Genomic DNA, 19,981 nt, shown 5'->3' on the forward strand with positions numbered 1-19,981 from the left:
TGTAACTAATTCATGAAATAAGTGATTACATTGTGCCTGAAGAAGGGGGCCCCAAGTTGTCTTGAAAGCTTGTAATCTTTTTAGTTAGCTAATAAAAGGTGTCATTTTGCTGGACTTCTCACTACATTCATAATGGCTAACATGGTACACACTAGTACTACTGAAATTAATTAATAAATATGTGAAAGACAAATAGATTCTGCTAAAGTAACATGCTTTATAATTTCAGAGTCTCTATATGCTTGTGCACCTCTTGGGAGTCATTTTCAGTAAACCTGTCTCTCAAGGTTTGGTTCTGAACTATAAAATTCAATTGACTCACTTTTTCTTAAAGAATATTGTTTCAGTGGCAATATTGTCAAATTTATTCATGATTAAGCCACATTTTTCCTGCATTAATTGTTTTAAAGAATCGGTTTTACAGATAATGTTTTCAAGCTTGCATTTTAAAATGTAGAAAACTGATTAGAAATACTATATTATATCTTTCAGTCTTCATTTTCATATATTACCTTTCCACAGTAAACCCCATGCCTAAAATGCTATACACGTACAGAGCCCTTATACTACTAATTATATTTGTGGCACATGAAGGTTTAGAGGCTTCCTTAGGGTCAAAGGATCATAGGCACATTCTTGACATGCTCGATACACAATGTGTGTCTATAAACAAATCTAAGCTCACAAAACTGTAACAAATCCAGCTGAATGACAGTTATAGTTAATCAGATTACTTGTTGTAATACTCTTGGCACTTACTCTCAAGATCTGAGATTATAAGATTGTCATGCAGCTTCACAGCACGGTGCTGCTCCACCTCATCCTCTAGCTCAAAGATAGTCTCCTTCATGTCACTGATTTCTGTCTCCTTCTCATCTAGCTCTGAGCGTAGCTTATCCAGACTCCGTTTCAGGTCAGCAATTTGGTTCTTAGCTTCATCCTGAAACACTCTGTATTCTGCCTCAATCTATACAGAAGGGGGAAGGAAAAAAAAACACAAAACATAGCCTCAGTGGATATATATAGCAATCTTCTGGGCAGTACAGTAATTTTAGTTTTAGATTCAGTGACAGATTAAAATTATATCAATATCTTTTAATTAGGTAGAATTGCATTGATATTGAATAAAATAATGATAACATAAACAACTATCAATTCATGAACTTGAAGCAGAGGCTTACAGTTTTAAAAAAGCATCTAAATAAATTGGATTACACGTCTGAACAGGGCTGCCAACCATACTCACTTTCCCAGTTTTTTTTTTTTTTTTGTAAAAACGATTCCTAGACTGTCTGGGAGTAATTTATAAAATTTTGAAAATGTCCGGAATTTCGTCTCCTAAACTTTGAAAATCTCCTTACCCTTATCATTGTTAAATTCGAAAGTCGTACACCAATCAGCATTTGCAAAAGTATCACGCACACTTTTTCCCCAGAATCTTCACTTCCATTCCAGTAGTAAATAACGCTAAAATTAACGAGAATAGAAACAACCTTTTGAGTTCTTCGCTTTTGTCTGTCCAACTTGGTGTTTTCACTTCATCTTTTAAGTTCAGCATTATTTACTTGGCGATTAGACTATTCATTTTAAATGTTGTTCCTTTCCTTAATTAATCTGTAAAAGTAATTCACTGTAACTAAGTGAATTTATTCAAAATCGAAATTACAATTTCATGTTTTGTATGCGAGATCTTATTTTCGATTCTTCTTTCAGCAGCTTGATTGAACAAGAAATTTCATACATCCATGTACAGTCCATCATATTTAAATGCGAGTAAGTAGTGCTTTGTAATATTTTAATGGAAAATACTACCACCAGTTATTCAAAAATTAATTTATAATTGTAAATGAATGAGTAAACTATTAAAGTTTCAGTTAATTAAAAAAAAAAAATTATTCTATCATATAAATATAATATCTTTTTAGTTATCACTTGATCAAGTAATAATTCACTTCTTCAAATAATTTAACAATATTTTCATAATTCTTCCATTTACATACATTTACGAACACCCATTATGACAAAAAGAAAGTGCAAGTTCACAAATAACCTTGTTTTCGAAAAGGTGGAACAGATGAGGAGGCAGAATGCATTGTTTGCGGTCTAGGAAGCTACATCTCGGGTTTCCAATAAGAGTTCAGATGCTTTGGACATTCACATGAGTTCAGAGAAGCATCAGTAGAACAGTAGATGTTAAAAATCTTCCAGCAAGATAACGGACTTTTTAGTAAATGCCACTAAAAGGGCTGATTAAAGTATTTCTGCTGCTGAAGGAACCTTCGCTTTGCATATAGTAACACATCACCATAGCTATAACTCAATATCCTGTTCAGTAGAAATATTAAGATTGATATGCTCTGAATCAGAAATTGCAAAAAGGTTATCCTGTGCAAAAACAAAAACTTCCCAATAGTTAATTTTGTCTTAGCAGTTCATTCTGTTGAAGACGTTTTAAAGTCCCTGCAGAACGTACAGTATTTTGGAGTTTCTACTAACGCCAGTAATCATGGGAATTTTTCTCATTCTTGTTCATTATTTCAAGTGGAGAAATGGTGGCTCAAAGGTTAAACTTACAGAATTAAAATAGCAAACCAGATGAAACAGCAGGCACTATTTCTGACTATGTTTTTGAAACATTGCAGAAAAATGGTCTGGATAAGAAAAGTGTTGCCCATTAGGTTAAGATAATTGTAACACCATGTTCGGAGTAGCGCGAAGACACAATGGTAATAATGTATTTTCTAATTTGCAAATATTATTTGGACAATTATTAATAGGAGATGGCTGTCCTGCTCAGATGTAATGAATGTGGATATTGACTCAACTGTTCTTAAGATTTTTAATTAGTTCAGTGTCTATAATGTTCATGTTGAAAATCTTAAAAAGTTCTATGAATTTACAGAGGTTACTTACAGAAAGCTTCTGTATCACAGCAAAACAAGGTGGCTTTCAGTACTTGCCTGCCATTGAAAGGATTATAAGCATTTTTCCAGCTATAAAAACCTTCTTTTTGTCTCAAGAATTTAGTGAGATTTATCTTTTTCATTGTCAAACAGTATACTGTCAGTCTTTAACTCCCAAATAAAGGAAGTTGAAAGGAATGACAATTGCTTAATAAACGTTGAAACTAAACTCTTTTTTCTATATCTCTATATCTATATATATCTATATCTATATCTCTATATATCTCTATATATATATATATATCTCTCTATATATATATATATATATATATATCTATATATATATATATATATCTCTATATATATATATATATATCTCCATATCCATACATCTATATCTATATATATAATTCACTAAGGCAAGACAACCATGGAAAACACGCTGGAAGGGGCGTAAACTCACTGAGCCGCCGACAAGTAAGACACCTATGGCACACGCAGAAGGAGCCACGCCCACCAACTCCTGGCACCTCCGAACCATGTTGACTGTTCATAGAGGCATATTTTTCACGGAGGTGAATCGCCATATGCAGCGTGTTAAACGGTTTGCGAGGGGTACCCCATGGGATCCTCAAAACAATCCTTTACAACTGAGGTTAAAACACAATGAAGTAAGCAGTCTTTAAAAAACGAGTTTTCGGTTACGACGCAAGACGGCATGCACCATAGCAAACTGTTTTACTGTGTTGGTTCGTTCCGTGCATTGTTATAATGTTGCTTTTCTTGCTGATTTATTACATTACCGATTTTTCAAATGTTAATTTTCTCCCTGTGCTTAAAAATCATTAAAAACCAGCCTGATTATGTGGCGTATAGTACGCCGCGGGTTGGCTATATGGAATATTCTAGCAGAAAGAAGCATGTCAATTTATTTCCCTTAGAGTTAAGGAAATGTTGGAGAAGATGGAGGAAGAAGGATATACTGATAATGTGGTCTTTAAAAAAAAAAAGTGTAGAATTTGTATACCTCCTGTATTGAATATTTGGAAATGTTGCTGAAACCACTAGGAGTTTTTTCACTCGGATGTCTTTAAGAGACCCAGATGAGTAAGATTTGAGCTGAGTTGAGTTGAGTGTAATAAGGAAACCTTCATAATAAGGGAGTGTGTGTTGATGACATGAAAGTTTCAACCAATTTTGAAATTTTTAAAAATCTGTAGCAGAAACGAAGGACACTGATGTTTCTGTTCTTTGTAATGTAAGATGGGCTAATTTTAGCCATTGTAAGAATGAAGAATTCTTCTCCAAGCTGTTAAAAATTGCACAATGTTTTTCCCCCATAGCACCACATAATGCTTTTGTAGAAAGACATTTTTTTATCCAATGATGGAGATGCAGTGGTTTAAAAATAGAAATGTTCTCACTTTTGATTCAATTAAGGGGCTAATGCTCACAAAATTCAATTTCAGTGGCATGCTATGTAAAGATTTCTATTCATATTTATCCAAGAACCCAGATTTACTGAGAAAAATAGCTTCAGTAGGAAAAAATGTAGATAAATGCAAATAAACTACAGTGAAAAGTGAAGTAAATTTACAGTGTGTCTTTTTTTTTTTTTTTTTTAAACAGGTGTACGACAGTTAAGCTATCCAAATAAGAATTGAAGGAATGAAGTCTGTCAATTTAAGAGGCTTGACATATTCAAAATATTAAATGGGTTATTAGTTTGCCAGTGACTGTGATTGTGGCTATCATATCATAATTTATCACATCATAGTGATAAACTGCTACTAAAGGTTTATATCATTTAAAAAAAAAAAACATAAGACAGTATAAAGGTGTATTATGGCATCACTGGGAAAGGCGCCCTCATTATTCTACCCAAATGCCCTCATTTATAGAGGAAGAGAGTTGGCAACCCTACCTCTGAACTATTACCATAAATAAATAAATGCAAGAAACAATATTTTAAGGTATAACTGTAATTCAATATCATATCCTGAAAGCAAGCAGATTAGTTTAATGAACAATATATTTCTCAGGCACACATGTCAAGGTGTGCAAAGGACAGCCTGCAGTGAGTGAAAGCTGTCATTTTAAACTAATGCTTGGCTAAGACTCCAGCCTGACAAACCTGTAAAGGAATAAATGGGTTTTTAAAATAAAACAAATGAATTACTGAATTAACACTGGGCCCCTGGAAAACTGTATTAACTGTTCATGAGTCTTTAGGAACATTCTCCCTCTTAAGTAGTGTTGAGCGTTATCCCACCTGTTGCTTTAATTTGACAGGTGTAAATTCAAGTTCAGAACAAAAGTTCATGATTCTGTCAAGTAAACATGCATTATCGCTGTCTTGAAGCACTTACGAACCCAGCAATATGGGCTGAAATTATTGTCGGATAAAAGTCAACATTAATTTGTTAATTTGTACCATTTGAAAGATGAACCCAGCAATATGGGCTGAAATTATTGTCGGATAAAAGTCAACATTAATTTGTTAATTTGTACCATTTGAAAGATGTAAACAAGTAAAGGCAGTAAGTTCAATTTCATTCTACTCCGTACTTATAAAATTTTTATTTTTATACTGTATTGAGAATGTTCCGTTTTGTGTATTGTATTGGCCCCCCTTCTTTCTGATACCTACTGCACGCCCAACCTACCTGGAAAGGGATCTCTTTTTGAACTGCTTTTCCTGAGGTTTCTCCAAATTTTTCCCTACAAGGGTTTTTTTTTTTTAGGAGTTTTTCCTTGTTTTCTTAGAGAGTCAAGGCTGAGGGGCTGTCAATATGCAGGGCCTGTTAAAGCCCATTTCGGCACTTCTTATGTGATTTTGGGCTTTACAAAAAAACTGTATTGTATTTTCAGTATTACTACAGATTATAAGCCAAAGAAATACAATCAGCAGCATCTAAATGCCGCTACAAACAGCAATGTCATTAACCTTGCACTCCTAGCTTGCAATCATCTTCAAAAGCTTTATACCGAGTTGGAAAGTTGAATTTTCATATTTTGTAACCTCTTTCATTACTTTGTAAATCAACTTGTTATGAAAAGATGCCATAAAATTGTCTGATATTAATATTTTCATTATGTGAAGGTATAATCTCTAACCACTACCAGGGTACTAATGAACAGGTTCATTAACTTACCTTGGCAATGTTGTCTTGCAGACGGTTGGCCTCACTGCGTGTATGGCTGAGCTCCTCTTGCAGATTAGCAGCTAAAGTCTCTGCTTTCTCTTTGTCCAGACGTACATTCTCTAGCAAATCCTGAATATTACTTTTATCTCCTGAGTTGTGGATGGAATACAGCTCAGCCACTTTCTGCCTTTCCTGGTCAAGCTGAGCCTTGAAGCGGTTCAGTTCTAATTGGTCATTGGCAACTGTGTTTTTATACTCCTCCAGGGCAGCACTGAGCACTGCTTTGCCCTTTTGCTCAGACTCTATGATGCGGTCCATGTGGTGATTTCTTTCCTTCAAGGCCCCAATTATCTCTTGAGCCTCTTTATTGTCCTGCTCTGCCATTTTTAAAGTGTTGCTCAGATGCTGCTGGACTCCAAGAAGTTGTTCTCTTTCAAAACGAGCATTTTCTGCAAGCTCCATGTAGCGCTGCTCCAGCTCTAGGTAACGACCACTTTTAATGTCTTCATCTATAACATATGAAATATGATGCTCATCTAACAAGCTACGAAAGTATTCAATTTGACGGCCGTAGTGTTCCAACTTGTCGCTTTGCTGGCAAAGGGAATCCATCAGGATGACTTTCTCTTCCCCAAGTCTTTCATTCTCAGCATTCAGCTCCTGGGTAATTTGCTGGAGGTCTGCAAGTTCTTGTAAGGTGGCCTGAAGCTCTTCAGCTGTGCTATGCTGATTTTCCTCCATTTGGTGAATTCTTTCTGTCAAGCAGGCAACAGACACCTCACTTGCATTCCCACTACTGCCTTTGCGAGATCGGTCCCGACTTGGGATACCTTCTGACTCTGAGGAAGAGGAGCAAGAAGGTGCATCTAGAGCATCATCACTGGAAGTGATTGGCTGATAGACTTCACTGGATTCACTGTCTAGGTTGTCCACTGAACTGCTACGTTGATTCTCTGTTAAGGTATTCTCATCTTGGCTCAAAAGGTCCTCCATTGATCCAGGAGTAGAACCTTCAACTGAGGAGGTCAAGGGGCAACCTCCATCACTATGACTATTAACTGCTGTTAAGTCTGGACTAAGAGACTGGAAACTAAATATTTTCTCAGAGTTGTCAAGTCTTTGCTCTAAAGAAAACCCCAAGGCATTCAGTCTGTCCTTGAGCATGCGGTTCTCATTTTTCAATTGGTTGAGCTCTTCTCTGATGGCATTATTTTGGTCCTGGAGCTGTAAGAGAGTGGATTCTACATCTGTAGCCTGAGTAATAATGGGTACAACCTCCTTTTCATCAACCTTCTCTTCTTCGGAGGCTTCCTCTGCCAAGCCTAACTGTGCCCGCATATCTCGGAGTTCATTTCGTAGATGCAAAATTTCAACATCTTTACTCTTTGCTAATCCTAAAAGATCCTTAACTTTGGCTTCTAGCGCTGCCTTGTCATTAATCTGACTATCCGATTTTGACTTGCTCATTCGAGCCTCAGATTCTGCGAGTACGCGGCTGCGGGAGCGTTTGGCAAGAGTCACATCATTTGTTCCTGTTGTTGTAGATGATAGCTTTTTGCTTGTGCTAGTTCGGGATCGATCCCTTTGTCTGTCTCTGGAGGAATTCACCTCTTTCGCACTGAGAGAAGAACTTCGTTTAGCATATGAACCTAAATAAATGAGAATTATAAACTTTTAGATTCCTCCTTATTAGTTGACTTTAGTAATGCTGCTTTTATTTCACAAAGCAGCAGCACAAGCACAAACTGATTGAAAAAGAAAGCTATTTAATAAGACTTAATCCTCTTAAGTAAATTATCATGTATTTCATGTGATTTATCACCTGTGCTGTTCTTGGCCTTATTTTCAGTTGTCACCCCAGGAGCTGCGGGAGCAGAAGATCCGACGACAGTGCCGTTTTTCTTGACCTTGACGTTATTAGAGCTATTTACATGCAGGCCACCAGCCATCCCTGCCAGCAGATCATCACTACTTTTTGTCTGAAGTAGGGAAAGAAAAATCAGATATGCTCAAGAAAACTACATAACTTTTGTATGATAAAATAATCGTAAATAAAATTAAAAAAAAAAGTATTTTAGCCAGAGCCAGCATTGCAAAACTACAAAAATCAATCTCCAAGGTTAAGTTTGATCTCATTCTGCAGAAATTTTCAATTCCCAGCTGACAATCGGCAAAAAGAACATTGATATTTTGCTCTATTCTTGAACAACATATAATACTATATGTTTAATGCCTTTGGGAAAAACATGCAAATTTAAACCGCCGTTGAGGCTACCTTAGACAGTGGAGCAACAGAACTAGGCTTTGAGCTGGCCTTGGGTGGTAAAGCTGCTACTGCTGTAGAGCTTTCAGACTTGCTTCTTTCTGGAACCAGCGTCTTACTGATCCCCACACCCTTTGATGTTGTGACAGCAGATCTGGTTGTCTTCTTCATTCTGGGAGCTACACTCCTGATGCATTTACAACTCAACCTTAAAAACAAAAAAATATGTATAAATTAACATGATTAACATGATAACGGGTATGTATGGCTTTCAGAGATAAATGCCACTTATGTTAATAAAGACAAAGCATTCTACCAGAGCCATAACAGAATCACATAAAACTGCCAATGATGAAAGTTTAAAAAAAACTAACAGTCTAGTCAACTAAAGAGGTGCTGTAGTGCAAGAAACAAAATTATTTCACTCTGTACCACTGCACAACAATCTACTGAATTGGGAGTAAAATATCCATCATATAGCATGCAGGAACTAGACATGCGACACCCTAACAATAGGAGGCACAGGACTATAATCCTCAGACTCCCACTGCTGACATAGCATGTGACTTGGAGCAAGTCATTTCATCTACCAATATACTGTACATGTTAAAAACGGTAACAAGTATAAATGTACCTTACAGTGATGTTCATTATAGAAAGATGTCTCGTCAACTGTGTTATATAAACATCTCTGCCCACTGGGCCTAACTTAACAGTAGTAAACCCAGGCTACTAAGCTGCAAGGCCCTTTCATATTGCGCCCCAAACACCTTCTGAATGCCCTTCCTTAAGCACTTCAGGGTCCTGGCTGACATCATCGGCCTCTGGTGTCATATGGATACCCGGCTAGCATCACTAATTATTCCTGTATGTTAGCCTCACTACAGAGGTGTACTAAAGAGGTCCAGATTGGTTGTCTTCCACAGTATGCCTGTAAGGCTACAAGACATCACCCCATGGCAGTGTGGGGGAACCTCAAACCCTGCAGCAGGGCTAATGTTTTTACCTATGGGGTCCTGAATCACCTCCTGATGTGATATTACACACTGAAAGGAAATCTCTCCAACATGCAAAGGTTTGCAGTCACAAACACATTTGTTGTGGGAACTTCTGACACTGAAATATGCTGGTGCCTTTTATAGTCATGTAAGATTTTGTCTTGGTCCCAAAAGCTGCCTTATATCTTTGTCCTGAATCCTCCACATGGAGATACACAAACAGACATGTATACTGGCATTCAAAATAGCACAAATCCCAGGAAAGAAAAATTTCTTCTCAACAGTCCATTATTAATGGCTTCCCACTTGCCTCTCCACATTTTACCATCTCTTCGTTGAGCATGGTCTCTCTATCTAAAATAACTGCTAGCAATCAGCATAATCCAAAGACCCCAAAAAGGTTAAAAATCAAATAAAAGCATCATGCAGCACTGCACTCAAGTGACATCGATAATTCTTTAACTGTTCTCAGCAAGAACAGCCTTTGAAGAGTTTTTATGACCATAAATCAGGCCAACAAAGCAGTTGGCACTCTGATGGAAATAGGACAATAATTTCAGTTTGTATTTACAGTTTATTATGCTCTGCAGCTTTGAGATTAAATTACCATTATATTACAAATTACACTAGTGTAAAGAAACTGAATTTGGTTATATATATATATATATATATATATATATATATTTATATTATACACAGTGGTGTGAAAAACTATTTGCCCCCTTCCTGATTTCTTATTCTTTTGCATGTTTGTCACACAAAATGTTTTTGATCATCAAACACATTTAACCATTAGTCAAATATAACACAAGTAAACACAAAATGCAGTTTTTAAATTAATTATGACAGCCATTTTTTCTTTGTTAATATAAAAACTAAGCAACAATGAAGACAAATGCAAAATTTCCTGATACAATGAATTAGCAGTTGTCCTGTAGATGGTTTCAAATATCTGAAACAATGATAAATCATTGCTCAGTGCAGCCATAGCTACATTTATGAAGAAACATCCGTTTGGCAGAAGGATTGTGTTTAAATTGTGAAATTTCAGACTTCATGCAGCCATGTTTAATTATGGAATGCAATGACTTATACTATAGTGCAGATTTAAAAGTGAAGGTTATGGTTCAAGTGTTTCAATAAGTCAAAGACACAGTTATAAAACACAGTATTAAGTAACCTATTCATAAGATCTTTAAAATGCTGCTCAGCACATGACTGTGGTTGCATGTAAGCTCGTACTAAACAGTATAATAGCAGGTTGTTAACTTGTAGGAAGGGCTTGGCATGCCTAGAACCATTTCTTTTTAATCACTTTACTTAAATTATTCAGCCAAACCATTGATTATTCATATTGAACATCTGTTGAAGACATGGATATAGTCTGTAGAATAAATAAAATAAGGGAACATTTGAAAGATTCCTCAAGTAATTCCCTTGTATGTTTTTAAGCTGTTGGATCCTTTCAAAAGAACTTGAACTTAATTGTCAGGTAACACAGTTAATTTGTTTGTGAGTTACAGCCACAAATAAAGCAAACCACAAAAATACATTATATGACATAATCCAAACAGCAGCCAATACAAAATTATATATCACTGAGCTCTTGTCCCCATTAAAGTTTTTTAAAACAAAACACAATACAGGTTGGAATGAAGTAATTGGGAATCTAACTGGAGGGAACTTTCTACAGACCATAGAAACTACACTGGCAAAAACATCAATCATCATGTCAATGGGTTCCAGCCCTGAGTGACTAGTAACATTTGATATATAGTTAGCTCAAAAAAAGTGTGGCTAACTACGTGCCCTACTGTGGTAGAACTAGATGTGTGAGAATTATATTGACAAAGAGAGAGTAAGGGGAAAAAAACAACACAAATCTATTTGGCATAATATATATTTTAAGTATAACTGCAGGAATAAATAATTCTGTCATTTAAACCATGAGCATTAATAAACATAAAAAAACAACATGGGACAGTAATATGTTGTTGCCCTCCTTTTGTGCTATCATTTCATGATAAAGTAGTACAATTCTGATACTATTAGTACGCTGGACATAATCAACATTTACAGAGGATAGTAATACAATGTTTTAAGAGATTTAATTTGCAATTTGCCACTTTTCCCCCACAAATAGTCAAGGGGTTACAAGATTATCTATGGCCATCCCTACTCTTAAGTGGCTCTGCACCAAGACCCCCTTTCTTGTGAACAAACAATAATATTACTGTGAAAAATAAAAGGTATTTAGACAAAACATTGAATGGTTAGTCAGGTATGTTAATAGTTGGCTACACAGCTCACATACTCACAGAAAGCATTTAGTTAGCTAGTTGCATAAACATTATTCCTTTTATTTAGTACCTTATACTGTATACTTATTTATAAATAATTTTAATTGCACACTTCCTTGTTTATAAAATCGATTGTTTAATTTAACTTGAGTACCGATTCATTTTAGCTTTCATGTAAATATTTATTTTTCCTTAATTTAGATACAGACAAAAAATTACCAGTAACTTTTTTTGTCTACAGGAAGAAATTTGGCTTTTTACAGAAGCTTGCTCAAACACACATACAGACACAGTAAAATGACTATAAAGAAAGAAAATTAAAAAAACAAAATTGGCAGTCAAAGTGAGGCATTATGGAGGTATGTTGTCATTTTTATAAAAGGATCCCCAGTCGTGTTTCCTGATTATTGTCTGAAAGTCCTCATTGTTCCTAATGGCACTAGATTTGGCTTTCATTCTCTCTTCCACTACTACCTCCAGTAAGTGCAGAGTGTGTCCCATAACAATCTGCCTTTTTAAAATTAGTTTTTTTGAGTCAGTGGGCCTCTCTTGAAGTGATGCTACCGGCTCAGCACTCTACAGTTTAACAGGGTTGTGGCCATGGCCAATCAGTGCCCCAAAATTGGAACTATGTGAGCACTATTATTATTATTTTGTTCCTAACTTGCTGCAAAGCTTGTGTACATTTGTTGGATGTAGCATCAGTACAAAATAAATCTGCCCAGTTTTGGGTCAAAGAGACCCAATGATCATCACAGTGACGACAATAAGGCAAGAAGCAGATCTTTTGGAATGATGCTTCTCCTTTGAAGAGGTCAATCTCACAGTGAATCAGAAAAGAGTTTTCTGCATGCCATCCAGTAATAGAGAAATGTTAATAAAGTGATAGATTAGTTTTAATGCAGTTATTTGCTACATTTTATTTTTCAGTCACTCAAATTTCTTGTTACCTTTTTTGCAATAGCCACTAGAGGGCAGAAAAGTCCAGAAGTTAAACAGAATATGAAATACACAGCTCAAAAAAATTAAAGGAACACATTAATCAGAGTATAGCACCAAGTCAATGAAACTTCTGAACTATTGATTTGGTCAAATAAGTAGTAGAGGGGGTTGTTAAATCAGTTTCAGCTACTTTGGTGTTAATGAAGTTAACAATAAGTGCACAAGGGGGGCAAACAATTAGACGACAACAACAACATTTATTTATATAGCACATTTACACACAAACAGTAGCTCAAAGTGCTTTACATAATAAAGAATAGAAAAATAAAAGACACAATAAGAAAACAAAATAAATCAACATTAATTAACATCGAATAAGAGTAAGGGTCAAAGGACAGGGGGGACGACCCCAAAACAGGAATGGTTTAATAGGTGGAGGCCACTGACACTATTGCCTCATCTGTTTTGTCACTCATATCGCATTTGGCTACAGTCAGTGTCACTACTGGTAGCATGAGGCGATACCTGGACCTTACAGGGGTTCCACAGGTAGTCCAACTTCTCCAGGATGACACATCAATACATGTCACTGCGTCTCCCAGCACAGTCTCAAGGGCATGGAGGAGATTCCAGCAGGCCACTGGTGTGAATGTCTTTGACCAAACAATCAGAAACAGACTTCATGAGGGTTAGGGTTACGTCCTGTAGTGGGCTTGTGTTCACTGCCTGCAACCGTGGAGCTCAATTGACATTTTCCATAGAATACTAGAATTGGCAGGTCCACCACTGGCACCCTGTGGTTTTCACAGAGTAGATTCACCCTGAGCACATGTGACAGATGTGAAAGGGCATGGAGAAGCTGGAGAGAACGTTATGCTATCTTTAACCTCGTTCAGGATGACCGTTTTGGTGGTGGGTCAGTGATGGTCTGGGGAGGCATGTCCATGGAGAGATGCACAGATCTCTACAGGCTAGTCAATGGCAGCTTGACTGCCATTAGGTATCGGGATGAAATCCTTGGACCCAATTGTCAGACCCTATGCTGGTGCAGTTGGTCCTGGGTTCCTCCTGCTGCATGTCAATGCCCGGCCTCATGTGTCGAGAGTATGCAGGCAGTTCCTGGAAGATTAAGGAATTGATACCATTGACTGGCCTCTATTTTAGCCTGACCTCAAACCAACAGAACACCTTTGGGACATTATGTTTCGCTCCATCTGACACCGCCAGTTTGCACCTCAGACAGCCCAGGAGGTCAGTGATGCCCTGGTCCAGATCTGGGAGAATATCCTCCCAGGACACTATCCATCGGCTCATTAGGACGTTATCAGGCATGCATACAAGCAAGTGGGGGTCATACAAACTACAGAGTACGATTCTGAGTTGATGCAATGAAATTTTGGCAAAATGAAGATGCCGAAATATTTTTTGACTTTAATTTTCAGGGTGTCTTTGAATTCAGCTCTCTGTAAGGTTGGTTGATAATTTTCATTTCCATCAAATGATGTGGCATCCATTCATTCCTAACACATAACCCAGTCCATATCAGTACAGATTTTCAGCAGGATTTTCCCCCCTATTGAGACCTGATGGGCTTTTCAAAGTGTTCCTTTAATTTTTGAGCAGTTTACATTGCGAGTGTCAGTTCACCTTGGCATTTATTTATTCTAAAGCATATTACAGATTACCAGAAAAAAAAAAAAAACAGATTTTGAATATCTACATTGTCCATTTAGCTAATATTTGGTTCAATTTTCTTTTGAAAATACAAGCCTGTAAAAGACCTTGATAATAATGAAGCGCTACCACAGTTTCAAAAATTAAATCCTACACTAGAATCCTAATGTGACTTGATGCTACAAAGACATTCATTCCTAAGACTGTGAATAAGTATTGAGACATTGAATAGTGAACAAAGCCACCAGCTTTGACAGGTGTTTTAAAAAGAAGAAAGCAAATTAATTAAACAATACAAAGAACAGTAATTAAATGTGGGTAAGGTTAAAACAAACATAACCAACACAAGTAATTTCAATTGTAACAAGAGATGAAGGACTGGGAGCAAACAAAGATACTCAAATGATAAATTGAAAGCCATTATCTATCCCAATATACTGTAGATGTTTGCTTGATTTTTCTATCTCTTAATTTTGACAACAAAAAACACCCTCTGGTTTAATAAATCTGAACAAAACATTTCTAGCAAATTCTGGAAATGTGCTTTATTTAATAAGAGTTATGTTCATGCACTAGCTGCCTTCTCATGGGCCCTTGAAAAACTCAGTGTGTCAAAGCAGAAATAAAAGAGGGGCTGAGATTTACCTGCTGGATTCACCAACACTCTTCTTGGAATAACACATCTGAAAGCTGTGGCAATATCTCCTTGCAAAAGAAATGCATAATGAGGGCCAGTTGAAAAAGTTGCTAGAGACTAACTGCCACAGAGGCATGTTTGAAAATATAATCTATCCAATTGGGTAACTGCTTACTAAGAGGAGATACTTCTAAGTTTGTTTCCTTAAAAGGTACCATTTGCACTCTCAATGGTGAATGAGAGTAACAACAAATCAAAAAGGCCATTCAGCACCTAGCAAGTGTCATTCCTGGCTGCTATTCAAGGCAGATAATGGTCCTGCCTGCATCTTGCAAAGTTTATCTCCAGTGTCTGACTTTTACACATCTGGAGTTCTCAATATTTTGCTTCACTGACGGCTTTTAAAATTAATATAGTAGCACAAAATAAATAACAATTTTGACCAGATTTCAATTCCCCTTCGTTACTTTAAAAAGTGTAACTGAAAGCTGATTGACTAGCAAAAAGAACATGTGGGCATGACCAAAAGCTCAATATATCTTTTATTTGGCAAATAAACTGACTTATCAAACTCAACATACAAAAAAACAGGAACAAATATGTTGTTGAATGGGAATATGACCTACTTTTTTCTACTGTGGAGGTATTGCTGTGGTTCTGTGCTCTTTGTCAACTGTAGTTGATCTGGGATCCTATTCTTGTTCTGTGTTTTTGCCTTAAGTATTTCTAATGTACCTTAAAGAGCACTGCAGACCCAATGTGGGTCAAGCAGAGTTAAACAAACCTGTCTGCACTGCACCAAAGTTTTGTGAAACACAGCATAATTCCACTTACTACTGTTCTTCAATTCACTCTGGCATACATAAACCCTTTAGTCTTAACTATCTTGTAATTGCAAAAGCACTACATGCTATAGGGTAATCTGCATATCAAATGCAAAATATAAAACACTAAATAGATAAAACAGTAAATAAGCGAACTACTGCTGTCAACAGTCGACATACTCAAGTTATTACCATAGATAAGAGTCTGCTTTCAGTTAGACTACAGATCAACAAAAGACAAAGTGGAAAAAATACAAAAAGATGCATCATTCTACAATATAGTTGCTTTTTAAATTTAGAAACGGCTAACATTTGAAATATCCCTGTATTTCCAGTCTGTGAACCATTTAGAGAATTTAAAGCACAAACCTATGCCAAGTATTTATTGCTAAAAATAGCTTACTGGTAACTAAAGAATGTGTTAACTAACGGCACAAATTCCACTGAATAAAAAGCAATACATGCGAACCCTCCATCAGCCACTTCGTGACAAATACTGCATCATAAATGCAACCTTCACACTGACTACATTCCTGCATCATTTCTTGTACAGTACTAGTCAAATTTAAGACAAATATGCTTTATGCCAGCTTGCTTAAATAATGTGTACCTTGGAAAAAAGGTACTCCTAATCCAAAATGCTAAACAAATAGAAAATTCCTTGTAATCACATTTGTCTAGACTTCAGCACAGACTTGTAGAATAAACGAGTGAATAAATCAGTTCGGAGCAGCTGTTACAAAAGATGTTTACTTTGTAATATGCAACGGTTTCAAAAAACAAGTATTATCACTCAGCACAAAGTGAATATACAATAAAAAGCTATCTTCCTTTAATCATCTGGATCTCTCAGTACATTTCTACCTCTGTTTAAACAGTGTCTCTAAAACAAAAATTCCACAACATCCCACTTTACTTTTTGCTGTATCTCCACTGCGCAAAAAAAAAAAAAACAGGTCCTTATATTTTCTTTAACTAAAAATAGGGCCTAATTTATTTCAGATGTTCATAAGCACATATCTATTGGAGTGCCTCACACAAACTCGGTGGGAAATAAATTATATGCTCACTAACTTTACTCTTCTGGGTACTTTAGCCCAACTATGTCAAGAATAAACAATTTCAAGGCCAAAATACAAAATTCTAAATTTGCACAGAAACCTGTGCTATCCCATGGGAGAAAGTTAAATCTCTGGTACTTAGAAGAACAGCCAATGTGTGATGTCAGAAACATATTAAAAGATATACTTAATTAATTCTTTTAAAAGCCCTCATATGGAAATATTTGGTACACTGTATCAAAGTCAGAAATCATGAGACCTTGTGAAATAACGAAAAATGTGTTACTAATTACAAATGTATTTTATTATTTTGATAGAAGAAAATTGGCAAAGCATCTACACAGTAAGCAAAGATGCTTTGATCCTTACTCTTCCAAACAGACAAACACCACGGGAGTCATAGTGACTTTAGGGCGACACTGGCTTCATTATGTAAAAAAATGAAAATTTAAAATCAATAAGAATAGGTTATAATCAATGTATTCTTATAATCAATGTAGGTCTTCATTTCTACTTCAGAGGTAATTATGGAAGACAAAAAGTAAACTTTCTAGATTACCAAATAGATGATTATAAACTAACATTTAAAATTATCAATCTTTTATTATTAAACGATTTGATTAAGATCCAATGCATTTTAAGGCGTGTCAAACTTCAATTATATCTCAACTACTGACACACATTTGAAAAACAACATCTGGTAGCAAAAACATATACATAAGGCTGAAGCCAACTACTTATTTATATTTTCCATTCATTCCAATAGCCAACTTCAGCTTCATAAAATATGCCTGCTTAGTATATGCTTGACAAGCATTTAAAATACGCGCTATTCACCAAGATGAGAGGCGACCACAGCATAGCAGTAAGTCAACACTCCAACCAGTAATCGTATTATGTACATGCTCTACAAGTTCCTAAGCATATACACCACAAACTCTGCAACAAGTCATTAGAAAATCCAGTTGAAAAAGAAAAAACAAAAAAAATGCACTACAAGATAAGACAGCTGTTACAGTGAAGCTGTAATAATTTTAACACTACATCATACAGTATCGTTATATATTTCACCTGCTAAACCATGGTAACTCTTACTATGTCAACGTTTAAAAATGAGTAAAGTAGTGCTAGGAGATCTTTCATAGTCTAGTTCCTACAATTGGGCAAAACTAATAAACAGGAAATGATTAAATCAATAGGAATACGTTCAGCCCAACTGCCTTGATTGAGAAATGACAACACCATCATTTGTTTAAAAATAAGGTTATTTTGTAGCAAAACCTGCAATAATGAAAAGGTTAAGATGCAGCTTGCGGCTTTTTACAGTTAACCTTAAATTTATTTTTAAATTGAAGATATGCTCCTGTCATCGCAGATGCAGACTCGAGCAATCCATCCGTATCAACTGCTTTTTGGAAGAGCTGGGAACTTGAAAGAGGTTCAGAGGAATCCGATAATAATAATACATTTGTAGGCGCCTTTCTAAACACTCAAGGACACCGAACAAGAAACAGAACACAGATTATAAACAAAAGTAAAATACAAAAGTTAAAATCATACAGAGCAATTGTAATCAAAGAGAAAAAGCAGTCTTAAACAAATGAGTTTTAAGTTTAGATTTGAAAAGTGAAAATAATTCAATATTTCTAAGGTCAAATGGTAGCGAGTTCCAAAGGTGGGGAACAGAGCAACTGAATGCTCTGCTCCCCATAGTGGTAAGACAAACAATGGGGACAGTCAAGTAGATGGAGAAAGAGGATCTAAGGGTACAAGAGGGAATGGCAAAATGGAGGAGGTCAGACAGATTATGAAAGGGCAAGGATGTGGATAGCCTTAAAAGTTAGTAGGATAATTTTGAATTGAATTCGGAACTGAACTGGAAGCTGCTGCAAAACGGGAGTGATATGGTGAATAAAGAGGGTTCTAGTAATGATTCGGGTGGGCAGCTGAATTCTGGACCAGGTGAAGCTTATAAAGAGATTTGCGATTAAGACCAAAGAAAAGGGAAATGCAATATGGGATATAAGGGAATTGCGATGGTTATCTATGTCTACAATATCGGAGAATGTTTGAGACTCAGTTCGTGAAGAGGGAAATATTAAATGTTCCCCTACAGTACACAGTGGATAGCTGGCAATCACCGCTGACTGCTGGACTTCATGGTAGAAACGACTCAAAACTGGCCTGTCTCCATAAATGTGGCATGTTCAATTGTTGTTAAATAAGCCAGATTAACTTTCAAGTTATGGTTTGCTCCTGGTGCTGTGGCATTCGTTTTCTGCAGAGAACCATCTTAAATGTATTTCAGATGCTATTTAATCCAAGAAAGTTTCCATATGATATGATATGATATGATGACACAGAGTGAGAAAGCAGGAGAGGGTCTGCAGACTTATGAAAGAGATGCAAGCACATTACAATTAAAGCTGTTACATTTGTTCCAGACTTTGAAAAGCTAATTAAATTTGTTGACTTTACTGCACAGTAGCGGTTTCATCATCCTGGCGAGATTTACTTTCAAACTAGGAACGACAGCACTGTCAAGAGATAATCCATGTAAGTAATTCTGTGGCTTGTGTTAAAACAAGTAGGACTAATAGCTAATCTATGAGTTTTTAAGCACAACACAATTGGGGGTGTTAGGCTGTTCTCCACTGACTGAGCAAACAGACCAATAGTTGTTTGTGCTCTGAACTAGACTACAAGTAAAAGATGTCTGCAGGTTAGGAGCATTTCAGCTGACCTCATAAATACCATTTTAAGAAGCTTACTTTACATTTCAGGTCCAGTCATTCTAACAAAATGTGAGCTGCAATGGGCATGTTTATGGGAGTTTCAACAAACCCAGATGAAGGAAGAGAAATACCTCTCAGTCCAGATGAAAACCCACATGCAAAGAGAAAATACACATTACCCACAAACCCTGCTTCACTTTCATGAATGTATTTGGAGCTAAGCAAGAGCAGCTGGCTGGATTACAGTTTTTAATTTTCTTTTGTTGGCAAGACTGAACCAGCATAAGATATTTCAAAAGAGTAGGTCACACAATACATTTTCAAAAATTACCAAGCACCTAAAAAGGTACTTTGGTAGTTAAAGCAACCTACTGTAATAATTAGGGAAAGCATTAGAAGAATTTCAGTCACAAAACAAATTGCCTTGAAACACGTCATTTCGTAATGTACAAGGGGAACCATCTGCAGCCAAAGTTATTCATCATTTTCCTTGGGGCA

General features: G+C 36.2%; 1 protein-coding gene across 4 annotated transcripts in view; it reads right to left on the bottom strand.

Annotated features, from left to right (window-relative positions):
- specc1la (sperm antigen with calponin homology and coiled-coil domains 1-like a) overlaps positions 1-19,981 on the bottom strand; it is a 107,107-nt gene that overhangs the window by 69,468 nt on the left and 17,658 nt on the right. For 2 of the 4 annotated variants that reach the window (XM_039772141.1, XM_039772140.1), the window contains exons 2-5: positions 8,325-8,520; positions 7,872-8,028; positions 6,059-7,698; positions 760-967 (exon numbers count right to left, since the gene is read on the bottom strand). In XM_039772141.1, the coding sequence (XP_039628075.1) occupies positions 760-967; positions 6,059-7,698; positions 7,872-8,028; positions 8,325-8,483 (2,164 nt within the window). In that variant the 5' untranslated portion in view covers positions 8,484-8,520. Of the gene's footprint in view, positions 1-759; positions 968-6,058; positions 7,699-7,871; positions 8,029-8,324; positions 8,521-14,871; positions 14,963-19,981 lie in introns of those variants that run through there. The other 2 variants (XM_039772139.1, XM_039772138.1) reach the window with 2 other exon arrangements.

This window comes from Polypterus senegalus, chromosome 12 (assembly GCF_016835505.1).
Source record: "Polypterus senegalus isolate Bchr_013 chromosome 12, ASM1683550v1, whole genome shotgun sequence".
In the NCBI taxonomy this organism is placed as follows: Eukaryota; Metazoa; Chordata; class Cladistia; order Polypteriformes; family Polypteridae; genus Polypterus; species Polypterus senegalus.